General features: G+C 46.9%; 2 protein-coding genes across 2 annotated transcripts; both read right to left on the reverse strand.

Annotated features, from left to right (window-relative positions):
• Positions 1–10,582: 10,582 nt before the first annotated feature.
• LOC109760569 (receptor-like protein EIX2) lies at positions 10,583–13,998 on the reverse strand. The gene is given in 2 exon segments (XM_040391030.3): positions 10,583–11,526; positions 11,528–13,998. Coding segments are annotated over 2 exon segments (3,033 nt in total). The 5' UTR covers positions 13,859–13,998; the 3' UTR covers positions 10,583–10,824.
• A 1,453-nt stretch (positions 13,999–15,451) lies between these two features.
• Positions 15,452–21,237, reverse strand: LOC109760570 (lysine--tRNA ligase). Its single transcript, XM_020319379.4, has 17 exons — positions 21,031–21,237; positions 20,837–20,912; positions 20,605–20,679; positions 20,351–20,516; positions 20,179–20,272; positions 19,967–20,052; positions 19,432–19,514; positions 19,192–19,272; positions 18,249–18,374; positions 17,893–18,175; positions 17,709–17,805; positions 17,331–17,487; positions 16,887–17,030; positions 16,735–16,803; positions 16,287–16,430; positions 16,139–16,199; positions 15,452–15,847 (listed from the first exon to the last, which is right to left on the reverse strand). Exons 1-16 carry the CDS (start codon positions 21,147–21,149, stop codon positions 16,161–16,163), a joined length of 1,839 nt encoding a protein of 612 aa, XP_020174968.1. The 5' UTR covers positions 21,150–21,237; the 3' UTR covers positions 15,452–15,847; positions 16,139–16,160.
• Between the last annotated feature and the right edge of the window lie 25 nt (positions 21,238–21,262).

Raw genomic sequence — 21,262 nt, forward strand, 5'->3', positions numbered from 1 at the left:
ATGCATCTTCATCTTCCTCATGGGCACTTGGATTTGATCCATTTGAACAGCTGTTTGAAATCCGTCGAGCAAAAATACCTCCTCCGGAATATGTCAATCAACACAATTGGATTTGTGAAAATCAATGGCATTGGTATCTCCTGGCGGTTATTATGCTGAAATTATTTTTGCTCCCGACAGATTCGCCTGTCATAGCTTTCAGTCTTGCCAGAGAGGAAGGATGCCTCCTGATATGGTGTTATGTGCCACATCCAAGTAATGGAGTCTGGACAGAGTTGTGACTGCTTGCCAAGGTGATCAAAACATGTTTGGTCGCAGAACCGACTCTTCTCATCTATCCATGTTGGCAAACTACCAGAGTATATTGCCAGAAAGGTCAAGAAAACTTAAACGATGCAACATTTTGGAGGAAATCTGGGAATTTACCTGACGACTTGTTATTCTTCGAGATAGTAGAATCGACAAGAACAACCAAATTGAACACAATATGTGATGGGGACCCTATGTGATATCGATAGCCATGTACTGTCCTCTAGGCATCTTGGAAAATCTCCTGTCAGCTTATTGTTGTACAGGTCCAATTCCAATAAACCATTCAGAACATGGGCATGAAAAAAGAAATCCACTGTTCCCCTAAAAAAAACTAGAAAAAATATAGAGAAACAACAAGTTCACTGTAGATGTGGGAAAAGTTGGTGAATGATTGTTCCTTAATTTGTTTTAAGCAAAAAAGGGACATGAAAAAACAGATTCATTTAGGCATAGAAATTACACCGGAAGTACTTTTTTCAATAAAGAGTGGATTTTATTGACTCAAAATAAAGCATCAAGAGGATACAAACATAATGAGTACACATCCGGCCTCTGCATAACTAAGATGCACACAGCCAACACCGACACACACACTCAAATAATCACGCCAGCAAATAACAAAGTCATATTAGACCTAAGCTATGCCCGCGCGAGAAAAAAAGAAAAACCGAAGCAATCAAAACAGTGATCGACAAACTATGACAACAACCATATCCGCACCAACCATCTCTTGACGCCACAAGGATAGCGAGGAAATTCTTCAATAGCAACGCCTTCATGAAGGGGAACGACGCTCAAGCGCCGCCGTCACCGAATCCAACCATCAAAGATGAGATTATAGGTTTTCACCCTGAAAAACAAGTCCGAGCATATCCGAGCAATGCCTTCAACAAGGTAACGACGCAAAAACATCGCCATTGCTAGGTATAACCAATGGGGCCTGGCCTAGGGTTTTCACCCCGGAGCTCGAGACCGGGTACTTGAAAAGCACCATCAAATCGAAGTCATGTATCGTCGCCGCCACTTTTCCGCGATCCTAGCAGCAACATGCGCTGGGCTAGAAATCCCACCGTGCCGCTGCACAACCATACCCTCTGCGTCAAGCCATCATCCATAGCACTAGTGAAGGTAAACTAACAGTAGTGAGAGCCGCCAAAACTTATAAAGAAGCCTTTCAGGTGCATCCCACAACCTTGCCGGTATGAGCCGCCGGCCGCAGCCACCAGATCTGAAGAGATGAATCTCACAAAAATCCTTCGGTGACCACTGCAATCTGCAACTCAAATGGCCGGCCGGTGCCACTACAACCAGAACTGAACAACTACCGATAGCCATGCCTTCTGCATGACCAAAGGATCCAGGCCAAGGTGGTTGCCGCCACTAGGCCGCAGACGAAGCTCTCAAAACTGCGGGAACGTTCTGCCTCTAGAGCACGCATCACCGCCATCGCTGCTGCGCATTGTGTACTGCTGCTGGACAGAGAGCGTCGCTGCCACCGATGTGCCATGTTGTGGCCGTTGGTATGAGTACTGCAGCTACAGCCGTTGCCGGGTAGTCCGCACGTCTGCCGGTACGGCCGCTGCTGAGCAGCACGCGTTGTCACCGCCGCTCATAGATCGTCACGGGGCCGTCGTGCTACCTGCCGCCGCTCGCTTCGAGTTGCCTCCGCTGCTTGCTTGAATCGCTGAGACCGAACCACCCGCGGCCCGCCACTACCGTCGGCTGCTTGGGCTTTGCCCAGCGGCGGCGAGGAAAGAGACATCGGAGAGGGGCGCAGAAAAAACGGATCTCGATCGCTACCCGTGTTGCCCGACCGGACGACGCCTTCAAAAAGCATCAACTGTTGCGGCCTTGCCTCGATTCCAGCAAAACACGGCACATAATACCAGACGTAGTTCTTACTGACATAAGTTTAGACTTTTCTTTACATAAAACTCTCCTCCTTCCAGCTGCAGAACTTGAGCATTTAACAATTACTAACAGCAAAGCAGTGCTCTGCTCTGCAAGCGAGAGTACCTAGTGAATGCAGCCATGGAATGCTTAAGTAATTGACCGTAAAATAAGCCAAACTGAAGATACAGACGCATTAAACATGTTCTCTCTGTATCATATTATTACTCCATGGAGTACTACACACAATATAACACTTAAGAAGCCATAATACATATACCATATATCCAAGGGCTCTGTGAAGTGCCAGAAAACCTTCACAATGCCTCGCCCCTGAAGCTCCTTACCATGGCGGCCTTAACAACGGCCACTTGCACATAGGTCTTGTCATACAACCGATCAAAAAGCCGAGACCACGCAACCCTCCATGTTTTGCTGAACAGAAGGATGCAGAACACAGTCCACAGGCCCATCACATACCCCGCGCTTATGCCAAGGAGCAAAGACGTTGCATCACTGAATGATGCGTATTTGTATTCTTCATGGGCACTTGGATTTGTTCCGTTTGAACAATTGTTGGGGAGAGGAGGCCCACAGAGCCCATGGTTGCCGACGTATATATATGGATCGTTGAGTGTCTGTAGCCTGTAGCTGCCTCACCGAGGGGATTCTTCCTGATAGACCATTGTAGGACAAGTTCAGCCAGCTCAGAAATGTGAGGTCAGATAAACTTGACGGGATTTCGCCGGCCAAACTGTCCAGAGATTCCAATTTCCTTAAGGCGCCGATACCGTCCATGATTGTTCCATCTAGCTGGTTGCAGGAGAGATTCAGCGTCTCACGTCCACCGAGGAAAGATAGGCGCGCGCCACCAGCGGCGCCGCCGTCGGGGCCCTCGCAGTTATCGCTCGGTCTTCTCGTCTGCGCCAGCGCCGAGAGCATGGCCGCGCTGGCAGTGCAGCGCGCGCTCTGGCTCCTGGCGTGGGGCGCGCACGCGGCGCGAAGACATGTGCGTGTGCTCCTGTGTCGCGACGCGCGCGGGTAGGCCAGGCCGCGAGACCACTTGGCGCAAGTTTAATTCTTTTCTTTGGGTTACTCAAAAAAATCTTTTCTTTGGGCAATGTGACAAGTTTTTATTTTCATTTTTTATCTATTCATCTTCAATCATGGCAGTACAACAAATATCAGAAATAATAACGGTAATGATAACTCCCGAACGTTCGGGATTTAAGCATGGCAACCCGAACGTTTTAGGTGGCAAGTTTGGTTTCGTGAGATTAGGGAAACATGGCAATTTTCTGACAAAAAAACGAAAAAGGAGAAAGTTGTAATCCCATATCAACTAAAGTTGCCATCCCCTATGAACTAAAGTTTCCATGTAAAAACGTTCGGGACGAAGTGCTCAAAATCCGAACGTTCGGGAGTTATTGGATTCCAATAATAAACATTGCATCTAGATCTGTAGACCACCCAGCGACGACTACAAGCACTGAAGCGAGTCAAAGGTGCGTCACTGTCATCGCCCCTACCTCGCCGGAGCCGGGCAAAACTTAGTGTAGTAGACAGTTAAGAAATCTTCAGGCTAAGGCCCCATAAGACGAGCACTATAGTAGCAACCGTCGTCGATGAAGAGTAGCGTAGATCGGAAGGATCCAATCTGAAGACATGCGAACATCAACGAACGACGACAGATCCGAGCAGATCCACCAAAGACAGATCCACCGGAGATACACATACGCATGCCCACTGACGAAACTAGACGCACCAATAGGACAAGGGCTAGATGGAGAGAATCTTATTCCATCTTCAGAGAGTCGCCGTCGTCTCGTCTTCCTGAGGACATAAACCCCAACAAAACTTGAAAAAATCTCTAAAAACGAAGTCATCCCGCCAGTAAGGGTCGGGATCCACCGCGCCCCATGGCCCCAAGGTCACTGGAGACGAGACGGACCAGCGACGATGCCGACGGGAGGCAGAGGAACCCTAATCTCTTTTTTGAGGTAGGAAGCGGCGGTTGTGTGTGATGCGTTGGTCGAGACAATGTGACAAGTTTTAAGCCGATTCTTGTAATCGGGCATTTGTATATTCTTTTTAATAAGGCTCAGAACTATTATAAAAGGTTCATCAGAAGTACAAAAGCAATCCAAACATAATAAAAGTTACATCGAAGTCCTTGTACCATAGAACGACCACTGACGCGCCGGAACGAGTCGCCCACGTGCTACTATCATCGCTCCCATATCGTAGTCAGGCTGACCTTGTCGATGACAACCAAGAAGTCTTCGTGCAAAGGTCCCCAAGGACCAGTGCCCCGGAGCCGCAGTCGTCGGCAATAAACACTTGAGTCGATATAAAGAAAATGACACCAAGATTCGTCGTTGTGTACAAACGATGAGAAAACCCTAACCTTGGTCGCCTGGAGGAGTTGTTAGGAATCTACGCCGGAGTTTTGTCTAATCCGTCCTGATGAACAAACTTGAGGAAGATCGGAGTGCGGAGGTCTGACTTGAAGATGAAGCGCCACCATCCGTTAGAACGGCGCCCATGCAAGGAATAAAATCCTAACCTATCTACTAGTCGGAGCCGAGGCACAAGGATTCACCTTACCGCAACCTGTCAGCGGAGCGGCTGGCAGAGGTGAGGCAAATCTACCGTCTCTTCAGAGGAGATCCAGGGAGGAAAGTTTTGCCCTAGTCGCCTTGCGAGAGCGGAAAGATCCCCCCACGTAGTCAGTCATGTGTTTGTATATCTGAATTACTAAAACACACACACCTATTTTTTGAAGGTTCAGTTTGTTTTTCTCCATTTAGTTGTGTTTCGATTACTATACGTGAAATTTCAAACACATTTTGAAGTTTCAGCCACATAGATGAAGTTTCAACCACTTTTTTGAATTTGGGAGGCTAGTTTGTGCATCCAGTCCCTTGACCAAGTGTGCGAGACTCACTTATTAACCACAATTTATTGGTGGAGCATCTGTAGGGCAAATAAACTGAACTTCTGAAATTCGCAACCACCTACGCCCTTGACGTCCATATGTCTTTATCATGGATCTAAACAAGACTGATGGTAATAGAACAAGTAAGACCAATTTTAACAGATTCCTTAAAACCCCTTCATCCCGGCTTAAAGTTTTTACCCACTCTAGCAAATTTCCTAATTGGCCCTCTATCCTAAAATTTGTAAAGGTCAGTCTAAAAACATCCACTTGCCTTTTTTTAGGGAAGAGGAAGGGCGAAATATAGAGACCCCTCTATCATTTCTTTTCTTTGAGCCAAGAAGTTTTAGCCCTCCCCTCCCCTCCCGTGAGCACAACACCACGAGCCACAACCGTAACTCTGACCCGGCATTCCCGGCCTCGATTTGTCCCCGTATGCGTCAAACCACTGCCGGGGAGCTCGAGCCATGGGGCTCCCCGGCATCGCGGATGCTTCATTGACTTCCGATCCGATGCGAGCAAAGATAAGGGATGCAACGAAGGTTGACGAAGGGCGGTGAAGGAGGAGATAAGGTCTCGATGAATGCAACAACCGAATTATTTGGTTGTAGTCATTGCTCACTAAGCTGTGAGTGAAACATCAAACTCTATTGTCTAAACAGCATCCTCACACACACTTGTGCCGAGGCACAAACATGTCAATTCCTGCGTCGTACGGACGGCACACCACAAATATTCTCCATGTACCACTACGATGGTGATGTATGTAGCCGCAGAGTGCGTGTCGTGCATCCGCCGCGACTAATTCCATGGCCATCAAGCTCACGTACACGTCCGTACTGAGTGGTCCTTTTTTTGCCGAGAATTATGAGAGCATTATTCAACAAAAGAGGTTGCCGAGAGGCTGCTGATGAGAAAACCAAGAGGCCCATCATACCAGTTTTCGGCCACATCCCCATGCTGAGCACACAAATGTGTAGGACCATTAGCTGACCTCGTTACATGTCAAGTACAAAAATATCTAAATTATTACAGAGCTCTCCAATTTACAACAAAATGGGTGTAACAACTGAACGGGAATCGTGACGAGTGTTCCAGAGGTTCACCACCTCCATGCAGTCCGTTTTCAAGACTATCCCTCTCTAACCGCCATAGCCTCTGCTATCAAAGGGTCCGTGACTCGAAGAAGAGGCTTGCTCCAAGCCCCCAAAAAAGAAGATGAGGATCTGATTACACCACCAACTCCTCCTCTACCTCCATCACATCGTGTTGCTGCAGCTATGTTGATAGTAATAAACCTAAGGTTTGGGGGGCGCCACCCATAACCTGGCAGCACCTTGGCCTGATGAAGAGGAATATCCAGTAGGGTAAGAGCATCTATAGCTGGACCTCTCAAACCCGCCTCATACGCCCGGGCAGGCCGCTTCGTCACTGTCTGGTAAAGATTTTTTTACCCAGACGGGCCCCTCAAATGGCCCTCAAACGCCCGGGCTGACCGGCACCCCCATATCCAGCCCAAAATTGGGGCGGATAAGGGGGCGCTCGGGCACGCCCGCCACGTCGGTCTGACAGCGGGGTCCCACGCGGAAACGCCCGGAAACCCGACGGTCCGACGGACGCCACGTCCGTCGCCGCGGTGTGAATGCCACGTGGCAGCGCTCCGGCTCGCCACCCAAGACCAAATCCGGCTATTTAAGCCGGTCGGCTTCCCGCAACCCTAACCCATCGCCCTCCCTCCCTCTTCGCGCCGCCAATCCGAGCCCATCCACCTCCTCCCTCTCCTGCTCCGGCGCTCTGCCCACGGTCGGACGCTCCGCCCACGCTCCGGCACTCCGCATGGTCCGGAGCAAGATCACCTACTACGCCATATGCTGACGCCGGGGCGCCGCTACGAGATCCAGCAGGAGATCCGGGCAAGACAAGCCGCGCGCGCCACCCGCATCACTGTCGAGCTGCCTCTGGACTCGCTGGAGCCGGAGGAGGAGGAGGAGCAGCCGAGGAAGAGGAGGAGGAGGAGATGGCTCCAGTGAAGGTGGAAGAGCGGAAGGAGCCGGACCAGCAGGTGCCGGCCTTCAACATGGAGCAGGCAGATGCGGAGTTCGCCGTCGCCCAGTCCGACGAGATGGCCGAGCAGCAGGCCATCCCGGAGTCCATCTAGGAGTCCATCCAGGATGAGGCCTATGTGGAGGCCAACCGGGTCCGACGCGCTCTTCGCCGAACTCGACGCGGAAATAGAGGCGGAGGAGGCCGGAGCGGAGCAGCCGGAGGAGCCGGAGCTGCTGCTGCCGCCCATGCTGCCGGAGCCGGGCACAGGGATCGTTGTGGTCTCCGACGAGGAGTAGCTAGAATTGACGTAGTATGTAGGTTCTACTCTTTTACATGTCTTTGTATGGATATAAGAATCGAGTATGAAATGTCCGGATGCAACAAGTAAAATTTGAGACGTGGCTGGTCACTGCCCGGACGCGTTTGCGGGGCCATATTTGTCATATGTAGCTGTAGATGCTCTAAGTGCTTCCCGGGTTAGACGGACCGAATGCGCCGGATCCACGCACTCCTCGTCATGCGTGATTCAGTTCCGAGAATGCCAAATTGACCGCGTGACAGAGATGATAAATTGTGCCTGTTCCCAGAACCGCTTAGCATGGGAGCATAGTAATAGTTCGTGCTCGAAATCTTCATTTGTAGCTTGACAGATTTTGCAAAGACCAAAGGGATTTTTTTTCTTTTGAAGGAAGACCAAAGGGATTTTGTAATTGTGCCTGTTCCCAAAATTATAGTCCCAACTAGCCAGCGCTCTTTGTCTAATGTGACGATTTTTCAGGGATTATGCCACCGGAAAACTCGTACTTTTGGGACCACATTCAACTTCTCCAGTTACATACATACGAGTCCGCGCGTACATACGTGGTTGTACAGCTACATACGTATGCACTATACTACGCAGGTGGCCAGCCATTCACGTCGATCGCAAGTATAGCTCTGGCTAGTTGGGGCGTGTACGTGCATGCCCACGTACGTCTTACTTTACTGGCCTGCCGGCCCGCGGTCGCGCGTGCGTGCCTCGCGGCCACGGGCACGGGCGCACGTCGACGTCGCCCACCGGCGCCGCCGCCGTCCGGACCCCCCGAATTATCTCCCGGTCTGTGCCAGCGCCGCGTGCCTGGCCTCGCTCGCCCTAGCACATGGCGTGGCGCGCGCGCATGGCGCGAGCACATGGCCGATGGGCTCCGCCTCCGTCGTCGTCGCGCCACCAGCGCCGCCGGCGTCCGGCCCCCCGCAATTACCGCTCGGTCGTCCGCGCCAGCGCCCTAGCTCCTCCTGGCTTGGAGCGCATGTGCGTGTGCTCCCGTGTCGGCCAACGAACCCCCCTGAGAGAGCTCCGTGGCGAGCGCATAATTACATACTAACAGTACACGCTTGGGCACAGTTATCGCTCGGTCGATCGTCTGCCGGCGCTGCATCATGCGTCCGTGATCGGCTGTAGGCCAGGCCTCAAATCCTCTTGCTAGAGCTTGGCGACAACAGGCGATGAGAAACTGTGGCTGGAGCCCCGGGTGTGAGTGTGTGGCGTGATGGGGCCACGGCGGTAGGTTCATCCTTAATTTGTAGGTTTTCGACTTTGGTGCAGCCATGGCTTTTCTTGTCATCATGAGATGGAGCACCATAGCTGTCCAGGCAAACGGTTCGGTCTAGACTATGCTACCTGCTGGATCGGGCAGGATAAGCGATACCAGGCGGCCACAACAGAATTTGAGGCATCCTCTTTTCTTTTCTTTTTTTTTCTTTTTTTGCGGTTGGAGGCATCCTCTTTTCTGTAAGAGTTATACTGGCAGAAGAACCACCCCTACCAGTGCTCTGCTCTGCTCTGTATGAGATTATATACAGCTGGTGAATGCAGCCACGGAATGCTCAAGTAATTGACTGTAAAATAAACCATGTTGAAAGCAGCTTCTGTCTTGATCATATTAGTGCGCACAAGAGGACACTTAAGGAACACAAGACCATGTATCCAGGGTTTGCGCAGCGCAAGAAAACCTTCACAATGCCTGGCTTCTCAAGTTTCTCACCATGGCGGCCTTAATGGCAGCCAGCCATTTATTTGCACATAGCTCTTGTCACACAACTCATCAAAAAGCTCCCCTGAACAGAAGGATGCGGAACACTCTCCACAGGCCCAGCATGCACATATATACCCAATGCTTATGCCAAGGAACAAAGATATCGTATCGTTGGGAGATGCGTCTTCATCTTGATCCGTTTGAACGGCTATCTGAAGTCCGTCAAGCAAAGATAGTTCCTCCGGAACTGTCCAATTAAGATGTTACAGCATTTTTTTAACAGGAAAAAGCTTACTTCGACATATTAAGCTCTAACATGACAGGTCAATCAACATGATTGGATTTGTGAAACCGAGGTTGCACTGACGCTCCTGGTCTTTCATGACGGTTATTATCCTGTCGTCGCTGAAATTACTTTTGCTCCAGGCGGATTCACCTGTCATAGCTTTCGGCCTCGCCAGAAACGAGAGGAAGGTATTCTTTCAGTCTGGACAATCAAAACTTCTAAGCTTGGCATTTTCTCACCCAGCCATGTTGGCAAACTACCAGAGTATGTTGCGGGAAAGGTCAAGAAAACTGAACCGTGCGGGATTTACCAGACCTTTAAGTCTAGAATCGACAAGAAACAACCGGATTTATCAGACAGAATAAAGATCAATGGATATTCAAGTTAGGGCATGTACAATGCATAGCCTCAAGGGGATGCCTCGCATGTCATGTAGGATCGGATATGACGTAAAGTAGGTTCGGATAGGGAAGCGGGTGCTTGAAGAGAAAAAGTGTGGTCCGGTGACAAAAGCTGAAAAGGTTGGAGTGAAAAGTAGATATGCATGTGTACTAGAGTCTTTATTTTCTATTTCTTAATAAGGCCCACTAGTGGTAGCTTGCATTGGGGAGAATAAATAAATGTAGGTGCCTTAAATTATTTTTTGTCATGGGGCATATGTATCCATATGCCACCATTGTACATGCATCTTGGAACGATTTCGCATCACATGTGCAAAAAGCTGGTGAATGATCATTTGTTTTGCACAGAAATCGGACACGAGAAAAAACAGATCCAGACAGGCAAAACTAACAGAAACCACACACTACTTAAAAGTCGCTTACTTCTTCATACACTCAACCACTGTTGAAAACCAGCAGAGTGTTGTGGCAGTTCCTTGGTACCAGAAAAACACCACACACAAAACTAGACGTAGTTCCTAAGACATAGCAAATGTTTAGACTTGGTTACATGAAACACTCCTTCCAGCTACACAACTTGAGCTTTTAACAATTATCCTAACAGTAATTGACCATCAAATAAGCCACACTGAAGATACAGACGCATTAAACATGTTCTCTCTGTACCATATTATTACTACACACAACATAACACTTTTTCTTCGAAAAGGAGGAAGACCCCTGGCCTCTGCATCACATGATGCACACAGCCATTTGATTGCATAAAGTTTCAGGTTCAAAACAAGGTCTCAAACAATCCGACGACATGCTTAAAAGAAACTTGCCACAACCGACGAAAATAGGGTAAGATGACTAGACACCTATCCTATTATTGGACCGCCATCCAACCCGGTTGTAAGACCATATATCCAAGGGTTGTGCGGTGCAAGAAAACCTTCACAATGCCTCGTCTCTGAAGCACCTTGCCATGGCGGCCTTAGCAACGGCCACTTGCACATAGCTCTTGTCACACAACTGATTGAAAAGCCGAAACCACGCAGCCCTCCAAGTTCTGCTGAACAGAAGGATGCAAAACACTGTCCACAGGCCCACTACATACCCCATGCTTATGCCAAGGAACAAATATGTTGTATCCTTAGGTGCACCTTCATGTTCTTCATGGGCACTTGGGTTTGCTCCATTTGAACAATTGTTGGGGAGAGGAAGCCCACAAAGCCCATGGTTACCAACGTATATATATGGATCATTGAGTGTCTGTAGCTGCCTCCCCGAGGGGATTCTTCCTGATAGACCATTGTAGGACAAGTTTAGCCAGCTCAGAAATGTGAGGTCAGATAAACCTGACGGGATTTCACCAGCCAAACTGTTGTAGGATAGGTCAAGAGATTCTAATTTCCTTAAGGCACCGATACCGTCCACGATTGTTCCATCTAGCTGGTTGCCAGAGAGATTCAGCGTCTGAAGTCGCCCAAGCAAAGATAGTTCCTCCGGAATATGTCCAGTTATAATGTTACATGACAGGTCAATCAGCACAATGGGGTTTGTGAAATCAAGGGTGTATTGACGCTCCTGGTCTTTCGTGACAGTCATTATGCTGTCGTCGCTGTAATTATTTTTTGCTTCCTTCGGATTCACCTGTCATAGCTTTCAGTCTCCCAAGAGAGGAAGGTATCTTCCCTGATATGTTGTTATGCGCCACATCCAAGTAATGAAGACTGGACAGATTTGTAAACTGCCTAGGAAGGTGACCAGAGAACATGTTTGATCGTAGAACCAGCACTTCTAGGCTTGGCATTTTCTCATCTATCCATGTTGGCAAACTACCAGCGAATACATTGCGCGAAAGGTCAAGAAAAGTTAACCATGAGGCATTTTGGAGGAAGTCTGGGAATTTGCCTGACAACTTGTTATTCTTCAAGTCTAGAATCGACAAGGAACAACCGAATTGAACACAATATGTGACATCGGGACCAATGGATCTCCATGTAATATTTTCTCGGCATCTTGGAAGATCTCCTGTGAGTTGATTGCTGGACAGATCCAGTTCCAACAAACCATTCAATTGACACACATATGATGGGATGGTACCTTCGATATCATTGCTCGAAAGATGCAACTGACTGAGTAGCGGAGCTGTGAGATTTGCTGGGAGCTTCCCTGACAGGGAATTTTTTGAGAGATCCATTACATCAACCGACGGTAGATCCAACTGTGCTGGAAAGGCCCCACTCAGTTGATTCCTTGACAAGTACAACACTGAAGCATGAGAAGAAACAGTCCAGAACCAGTCAGGCAAGACATCACTTATGCTTGCGTTGGAAATATCAAGCTGAGTTATGCCAGCTTGCCATCTCAGCCACGTCGGGAATTGAGGACCCAAGTTACATGAGCTGAAGTACCCTCTATCTAATCTGAATGGTGGAACCCAGTTGCCATTTAGATCCAATTTCAGAGAGTTGTGTGAAAGGTCGAGATATTTTAAGCTCACTAGGTTTGCAAAATGTTCCGTCGACAGCACACCATTGAGATTGCTCAAGCCGAAGTCCAGGTAAGCCAGATTGCCAAGTGCTCCAATCCCGGCAGGTACCGGGCCAACAAGCATGTTCTGGTAGAGGTCAAGCTGGCTCAGACTGGTCAGATTTCCTATCCAATCTGGCAGTTCCCCGGACAAATTCGCTCGTAACAAGTACACTTCACGCAACGCATTCCACGAACACCTTGGTAATCTTTCCATGAGTGTTGTCAGGTCCCCGTTGATATTCACCCAGTCCAAATTCAGCACCTGCAGATTGCATAGCTTTTCCAGGTTTGCCGGGATGTACCCGAATAGTTGATGGTTGCCACTTAAATCAATGACCTCAAGGGAGGACATGTTGCCCAGAGCATCGGGAATAGGCCCTGCTGGCCAGTCACACCCTGCGAGCCGAAGCTCCCTGAGGCTAGTGAGATCCCAGAACCAGTTGTGTTGGAGTGAAGTGTCAAATGAATTGCCTGACAGATCAAGCACCTCCAGATGTGTGAGGTTGGACGGGGACAGAGTAGAGACGGTAGTGTTAAGCCCGCAGTCGGACAATCGAAGGACCTTAAGATTAGGCAGCATATTCACTTGGCTGATCCAATTCCTAGCTGATCTGACAAATACTCGGCTCACATCGAGATGAATCAAAACGGAGAGCCTACGCAACCATGAAAAATGGGATACTGAAAGACTACCAGTATCATCACTAACATCCAGATACCGCAACTTGGAGAGATTACCGATGTGTGGAGGTATCCTGCCTTCAAAATTTGCACATGAGAGGTTGAGGTACCGTAAGTTGTTGAGGGCACCGAAGAACATCGGTATGCTTGTCCGGTTGAAGTCATTGTAGCTCAGATCAAGGTACCTCAGATATCGCAACCCGGTGATGGAGGAGCTCAGCTCGCCACTCGATAGCATCAAGTCAGCACTCCAGGGATCTTGGGCGGTGTTGCGGAGGTTGATTCTGACGACGTGTCCAGTGCTGTTGTCGCACCGGACACCCTGCCACCGGCAGCAGTCTCGGCCTCGCCACGAGGAGAGACGGCCGGTGGGGTCCAGGAAGCTTTCCTTGAAGGAAAGGAGCGCCTCCCGTTCCCTTGCAACGCAACCCGAGGTTGATCGGCCCTTTGCATCGGCGGAGGTGGCCGATGGTGTTCCAGAGGCGATCAGGAGCAAGATCATCGCGGTTGCGGCGACTTTGTGGATATGATTGAACTGGGTGTTTTTATCAGTCTTCTTGACAGGCCATTTCATCTTCATCCTCTCTCTCTCTACTGTAAACGGAGCAGCCGTTTGGTTGGAGTGGTAGACAGAGCTATGTGATTCAAGTGATTGGAATTTGGAGATGCATTCGCAGAGGCACAAGTCCCTGGTGATGTCGACTCTGCGGTCTGCACACGGCAGTGGACACACAAGGTGGTCAATATCGGCGACCTGCGTCGGACGCATGGTGTCACATCACTTTTAAAGCAGGAAGTTGCTACTCCAAGGACATGAATGCTTCTTAACTGGAGTATTAACCAGATTCGGATGAAAAATCGACCAAGAAGGCAGCTTTCAGCTGAACTATTTGATTGATCTAAGAAACTTAGAACTGATTTACTTTTTTTAAGTTTTAACCGGTCTACTTCCGACTCCAGAATTACCAAATTTCAACTTTGGTAGCATACGAACAAGAAGGGCGCAAAGAAGTAGGAAGAAAAAGAGAGAGAGAGAGAGAGAGAGAGAGAGAGAGAGAGGGAGGAAGATGAAAACCCAGATCTGGCCCTGGCCGCCTTCTTCGACACGGCGACGCGGATGGCGGAGGAGGCTGACAGCATCCAGAGGGTCCACGCCAAAGGCAGCCGCGGGTAGAGAGAGGGCATCCATCTGGCAGGCGGCGCCGGGGAGCGAGGCTCCTGGTGGCTGAGCGGTCGCTAGGGGAATCCTCTGGCGACGGTGGAGAAGACGTCCGTTTCCGGCGCCTAATGTTTGGGTCCCACACGTAGCCACGTAGGCGGGGACTGGGGAGCGCATCCTCGATCGCGAGCGCTTGTGATAATTCTCGGGTGCTTGAAGATTTCAAAAGCGTCGGCCGAATTCCGTCAAGAACCGTGGCGTGCTCACTGCAGCGTCGCCGTCTTGGGCCAGGGACGAGAGCTAGCTACCCACCCAGAGCTGGGGACACTGTGGCAGCGTCTAGTACGGGGACGACGCAATTGAGGTGCTGGAACAAGCTCGGCCGTTCCAATGATCCAGAAAATCGACCATGTTTAATTTGTTGCTGTTGCAATACTAATACTCGACGTCTTACATATACTCTTGAAGTTCACATTTCTCCTGGGTCAAACCTTTTAAATACGACAAACTTTATAGAAAAAATAGAGAATGGCGTTTTGGAGGCCGAGCTCCATGGAGGCCTTTATTTTTGAAAATTTCAAATTCAAACTTTTATGTTTCAAAAAATTCTGAAAAAGAATATGCGTGTATCTAAGGATGTAACCCACATGTGTGTAAAATTTCATGATGAAATACGTTGAAATGCAACCTGTACAAAAGAGACAAATTCATGGACTGGAAAGATGAATAGTATCATGAGCCTCAGATTTGTCTTTTTTGCACAGCCCTCATTTCAACGTATTTTGCCCTGAAAATTTACACACATGTGTATTATGCCTTCATGTATATCTGTACTTTTTTTCAGAATTTTTTGAAATGTAAAAATATGAATTTCGATGAAATTTTAATTTTGAATCTGGAGGCCTCCAGTGAGCTCCGTCACCAAAGGCAATTTCCGGAAAATATATTGCTAACATCTATAACATCAAATAAATGGTATGAAAATATAATCTAACAAGGCTAATTTAGTGCCGTATAGATGTTAGGTATTTATATGAACTTGGCCAAATTTACACAAGTCTGTATTAGAACGAACTAGAACTTCAAATATCTCCACTGCCACCCAGATATGAAGATTGCGGCCACGGCAGCTTGTATTTAGTTGATTTTAGCTCTCTTTAAGTTCCTCCAGTTGTATTGTAAATTTTTGATTCGAATGCCAGCTTCTGGGACCTTTCATCCTACCCATCTTTCAAAACAAATACCCTGGCTACAAGCATAAGAGGAAGAGGCACCTCTACCTCTAGTGGTCCATACAAATAAGACGCAAGGCAAGTGTTACACGGAGATCCAAGAAAGTGTATAGCAATACCAAGCACTAAATTTTAAATTTTCAAAAAGAAAACAAGCAAACATGTAGCACACTTTGGCTCCTTCTAATTCTTGCTTCATATGCCTCACTGCTCCTCCCTAACAGGAGTTCAAATTTTCAACAACCCTTCCACGCAAAAGTAGCTTATACCTCCAGTGCTGCTACACATGTTTTGTCCAGCACAGTTAAAACTCCTTGTATTGTCATGTCATAATCCTCCAGCCTCAGCGCAGCAAACAAAATTACTTCTACAGAAACAGCATAGACGCACCAAGTCAGATCGACAAACTGTTCCATGGTATAACAGGTCAAAATACTGCATTTTTTAGGTGCAACAAGAAATCTGAGCACTATTTCTCTTTAGTTTTGTTAACACCCGAAACATTTCATGATCCGCAAGACTCAGTTATGCAAGATTAGACAAGTAACTAAGATGGAGATAAGCCAACTTCCCATCTTTCATAAACCCAGCGGGTTTGCATTTTTATGTTGCACACAAAGAGTTACGGAGTACTAGATAAAGTAGTGTGTTCACATACCTGTTGATGGGTTTGCAAACAGCTACTCTTGGGGCTTCATGGCCGGGAACAGGAGAACTTCCTGAAAATGCATCAGAAAGATGAGTTCCACAATGCAAGTCAAAAAGTGTTGCACTGCGTGAAACACAAATGATGGAAATAGCCTAACCTTGATGTTCTGGGAATCTGTCAGCATCATTGTAAGGCGATCAATTCCCAAACCCCAACCACCTGTCGGAGGCAGTCCATACTCGAGGGCAGTGCAGAATGTTTCGTCCAAAGCCATAGCTTCATCATCACCAGATTGACGATCCTGGAATATTTTAATAAGACCAGAAAATTATTTAACTTCTCAACAAGCAACTCATGAAAGTAGAGCAATGCAGGCTCCATTAGTGTACCCCCTTCCATAGCTTCGCTGTTCTTATAAGTGCACACAAAATATATGCACAACATTCAAGTTTCCCAGCATACAGTCTAATTATCAACATGAAAAATAAATATAATAAGGTTACTTAGGCGTTTGCCAAGTTCAAAGCATACAGTGTGGGGTGGTTACAGCAAGAATTACAATTCACAAGGTTATATTAAGTTCTCAGGCAAATTCAAACAGGTACCTTTAGTTGTTCCTCAAACCGTTGCCTTTGCACAACAGGATCGTTCAACTCAGTGTAGGCATTGCACACCTAGAAGACATTTGCAGATCACAGTGTAAGCCAGCATAAACGAGACCAGGTATCAAAGGACCTATATGAAGAATAGGACATACCTCGTGTTTGTTAACAAAGAGCTCAAACCTTTCTGTCAACCCAGGTCGGGACCTATGCCACTTTGCCAATGGACTCATTATCTCTGGGTGGTTGATAATAAATGTTGGGTTCACACATGTTTCCTCCAAGAAATGGCCCACTAGCTGTTAAAAGACCATGGCTTGTAAAATTAGCTAACAAATCATCAAGAAACTTAAGGACAAAGGCACAAACCCAACGGTAATTTAGACCATGACAACAAATAATACCACTGAGATTGTGAGTTTAGTTTTCATAATACAATGCAAGTTGCAAAATATGATGCCAAATAAGGGGTTCTACGGGAATGCAACTTTCTTCACCAAACACTTGTCATATAAGCCAAAAAGTATGGCCAAAACTACCCAACAAAAAATAATGAAGACACAGCATCGGATGGAGTCCCCACAAGTTAAAAGTAAAACCTTGTCAAGCAGCCGTGTTGTTGTCTGGGGAGGTGGACATTTAACATCATACTTGGCACATGCATCTATCAGATACTTGTTTGTTTCATCACTCGATATATCTTTTGGTATCTCCAGTTTGGCCATAGCCTCCAATCCTTCAATCATGTCTATCCTTCTGCAATAAGGCAATAAATTGGGTGATCAGTTAAAAAGCACAAAAAGCAATTTAAATGCTACTAACCAAATATTACCTCCGTCCGAAAAGGCTTGTCTTAGATTTATCTAGATAGGGATGTATCTAACACTAAAATGTGTCTAGATACATCTGTATCTAGACAAGTCTAAGACAAGCTTTTTGGGACAGAGGGAGTACATCTTAATTATGCCTACTATTACCTAAAGGGAGGCGTGAAATCAATCTCTATCGGTGGATTATCAACTCCATTGGCATGATATTTTATCTTATACCCACCAGTCAGCTCCTTAACCATACCTGTCAACATCAAAATAAAAAATTATTTACAGAAAAAGAAGAAAGGTACGAAGGAAGAAGGAAAATATCGATGAAATAGATTCTCACCAGATATCATGGCTTCAGTAAGCTCCATCAAGTCATTGTAATCTGCGTACGCCATATAAAACTCAACTGTTGTGAATTCAGGATTGTGTGTTAAATCAATCCCTTCATTCCTGAACTGCTTCCCAATTTCATAGACACGGTCCAATCCACCAACAACCAACTCCTTAAGATAAAGCTCAGGTGCAATACGCATATAAAGCTTCATGTTTAGATCATTATGGTGTGTGACAAAAGGCCTTGCAGCGGCTCCACCGGCAATCATGTTCATCATTGGAGTCTCCACCTAGAGACATGTAGATAGTTCAAACATCCGAGCATCATCAGAAGTACAAGAAAACATATTTCAAGAATCCTACCTCCAAAAAATCAAGCCCATCAAGAAACCTTCGAATAAACGAGACAATTTTGGATCGGGTCTTGAAGATATGTCTCACTTCATGGTTTACCATAAGATCAAGGTATCGTTGACGATAACGAGTTTCCTGGTATCACAAAACAAGCAGTTCAAGAATCAAAGCACCACCAATGGAAATGATTAACATTTGAACATGTGGCCAAAGGTGGCATGCTGGATTATTCAGAATTGACAGCCCGTTGAGACAAAGAGATAACTGAAAGTCACATCCATCAACAGTACGACTTGGTCATGCAAATTAGAAATACCAGGAGCAACTCAGCAAATTAAGTTGGTAGAGAAACTGGCATTGTACTACCCATCCACACCCATAACAATGTGAACAAACAGGTGAGATTTAGCAAAGAGGAAGTGGACATAAGATCTATTCCTTAGCATATCACATGCCTAAGGGTGCTCGTAAAGCCTTCAAAGACCTGCCTAGTGATTTGTTATATAATTATGTCCTCAATGGCAAGCATTTTACTGCCTAAGATTATGTTGTATGTGAAAGTAAAGTGCAAAATGTGCTAAAACTGATTACAGACCACGCACAGAAGGAGATAAACCAACAAGGAAGATTAAATATACAAAATTCTATGCTACAAAAAATAATGTTACTATTAGGAATGGGCCTTAATCTATGGTGATGGCTGATCGATGTTGGGCTTCCCAGGGTCTCTCAAGTTGGGAGACGAAAGCCTAAGCTTATGACACCAAGTTAGAAATGGACCTTAATCTTTTCCATGGGCCAAAAGGCCAATTTCCCTACATGTAAATAAGAAGGAACATATGCATATAACACCCTATGGAATATCCCTAACAGTTACTACTTGTTTGACAGCTACTCCACATCGCAGAAAGAATTTAGTGCGAGAAAAGTAACAGTTAGAATGAGAACAAACCTGGTCCCTCAATACATACTTCTCGATATTCCTACACATTCCTGGGGCCCATTGCGTAGGCACCGCACTTCCTTCACTCTTCTGTAAAATATATACTAATGTAAATAGTTCAATTAAGCTAAAAACCCAACTAAGACTTAAGAAACCAGAGGAAAGACTGCAGACTGAAAAAGTAAGTAATGCATGGACGGAAAAACAGTTCTTTCAAGAACCAACTTTCAAACAGATTCTGCTTCGCACCTGCCGGGGCATCATATGAAGACAAGGGGAGAGCACAACAAATTTCCGTGGGAATACACTGAGCTCCCCTCTATTGCTTTTTCCTGATGATTAACAAGTGAGAATTCCAAGTCATCAGACACAGTTCAACAGCAAAAAGAAACAACCTACATGTATACTTTTGTACTTTTGTTAAAAAAAGTTAAACAATGGTACAACCAACTATAGATATAAGCTATATATACAATTTACAAAAAAAAGTACTTATAATAGCAGGCCCAAAATCAATCGTGAAAAATATAAACACTTATTTACTATATTTTATAAAGAAAAATAAATTAAAACCACTCTGTTAAAACAAGGTTTGTCCAACCCAGTATAAAACCAGAATGCAAACACAATTGACTGAACTGGCGATGCAGCAACGTGTTTAAGTAGCTGATTAAGTAGCAACCGTGAAAACTCAGAAGCCAAGAACTGGTATGGTTCTTTCAAAGATAGAATTTGGATGTGGATGCGATAATAATCAATTAAGTTGCAAGCAAAGCTAACATACCTGGAATTCCACATATACCAACAATATCACCTCGCTTCACACCAGAATGGAAACTAGAGAATTCAGTATCTTCCAACTCCGAGGTCCTATTAACGGGTAAAAATGTGAGAATGGAAGTCCATACATTTCATAGGTCGGTACTGATAGTAATAGACAAGCTAAAAAGTGACGAAGCCATCCAAACAGACACCATATTAGTCTTCAAAGTTTACCTGGCATCAGCCATTACTTGAACCTTCACGCCATCACCATAAAGATCATAAAATAAGAGCTTAGAAGATGATGTTCTCTTGTTCATGATCCTCCCTTTGAAAAACAAAGCCACAGATCAAACCCATGTCTAATCTCATATAATACTCCCCAGGGCAATGGAACAATATATACCTGCTAGACACTCTGTAACATCAGCAAGCTTCTCCCCCTCATTAAGGCCCTTGTATTTCTCAATATACCCAGGCACAGAGATGCTAGCTAGAAACTTATGCGGATAGGGATTAGCACCCCCGGCCTTGAGAACGTCAAGGGTCTTGAGCCTATTCTCATAATATTGCTGCAGCAAGAAACACATTGATTAGAACTAGAACGCAATTCAGCCAGTAATAATACATCAGCAAGAAAGCGGCGCCGATATGACATACAGTAGGATCCATGTCCTCATCGTCGGCCGCCGCCTGCTGGGGCGCTCCACCGGCCGCCACCGCAGCCACCGCTGCCTACATACAACAATTAAAAGGCACACACGGAGATGTTAGTGTTCCAGCAAACAAGACAGAGAGAAGGGAGCTCTCTCTCAGACCCCAGCCGCAGAACTGCGTCAACATTATCTGCATCAGAAAAGTAGCACGACAGAAGAAAGGGTCAGCATCACACCTTGCTCTTCTTCTCCTCCTCCTTGAGCCGGCGCTGCTCCTCCTGCTTCCTCCTCTTCTCCTCTTTCTTCTGGGCGCTGCAAGCCAACAACAGCCAACAATCAAGAGCCAGAGCATAACAAAACAAGCAAGAGCAGACGGCGACGACGCGCGCGAAACGGAGGATGGTAATAAGAAGCGAGGAAGGAGGCGCACTTCTTCGAGAGCTTCGGCTCCTCCTCGCCACCGCCGGCGCCGCCGCCGCCGTCCGCGGCGATCTCCGCCCCCGCGAGCCTCTCCGCCAGGCCGTCCGCGCCGCCCTCGCCGTCCGCCATGCCGCGCCGGATGGATTCTAGGGTTTCGCCGAGGGGGCAGGAGAGACGGATGGGATTTCGGAGAGCAAAGCAGAGCGGAGGCGCGGCGGAGGGGGGCGAGGGGGTTTTAGCTA

The sequence above is a fragment of the Aegilops tauschii genome, chromosome 5, assembly GCF_002575655.3.
Source record: "Aegilops tauschii subsp. strangulata cultivar AL8/78 chromosome 5, Aet v6.0, whole genome shotgun sequence".
NCBI lineage: Eukaryota > Viridiplantae > Streptophyta > Magnoliopsida > Poales > Poaceae > Aegilops > Aegilops tauschii.

Excerpts from the sequence above, each read along its gene's own strand:
- LOC109760570 (XM_020319379.4), bottom strand. The coding sequence starts at position 21,149 with ATGGCGGACGGCGAGGGCGGCGCGGACGGCCTGGCGGAGAGGCTCGCG. Across the intron at positions 20,517-20,604 it reads ATGAGGACATGGATCCTACT|CAATATTATGAGAATAGGCT; the intron begins GTATGTCATATC and ends TTCTTGCTGCAG. Across the intron at positions 20,053-20,178 it reads CAAGTAATGGCTGATGCCAG|GACCTCGGAGTTGGAAGATA; the intron begins GTAAACTTTGAA and ends ACCCGTTAATAG.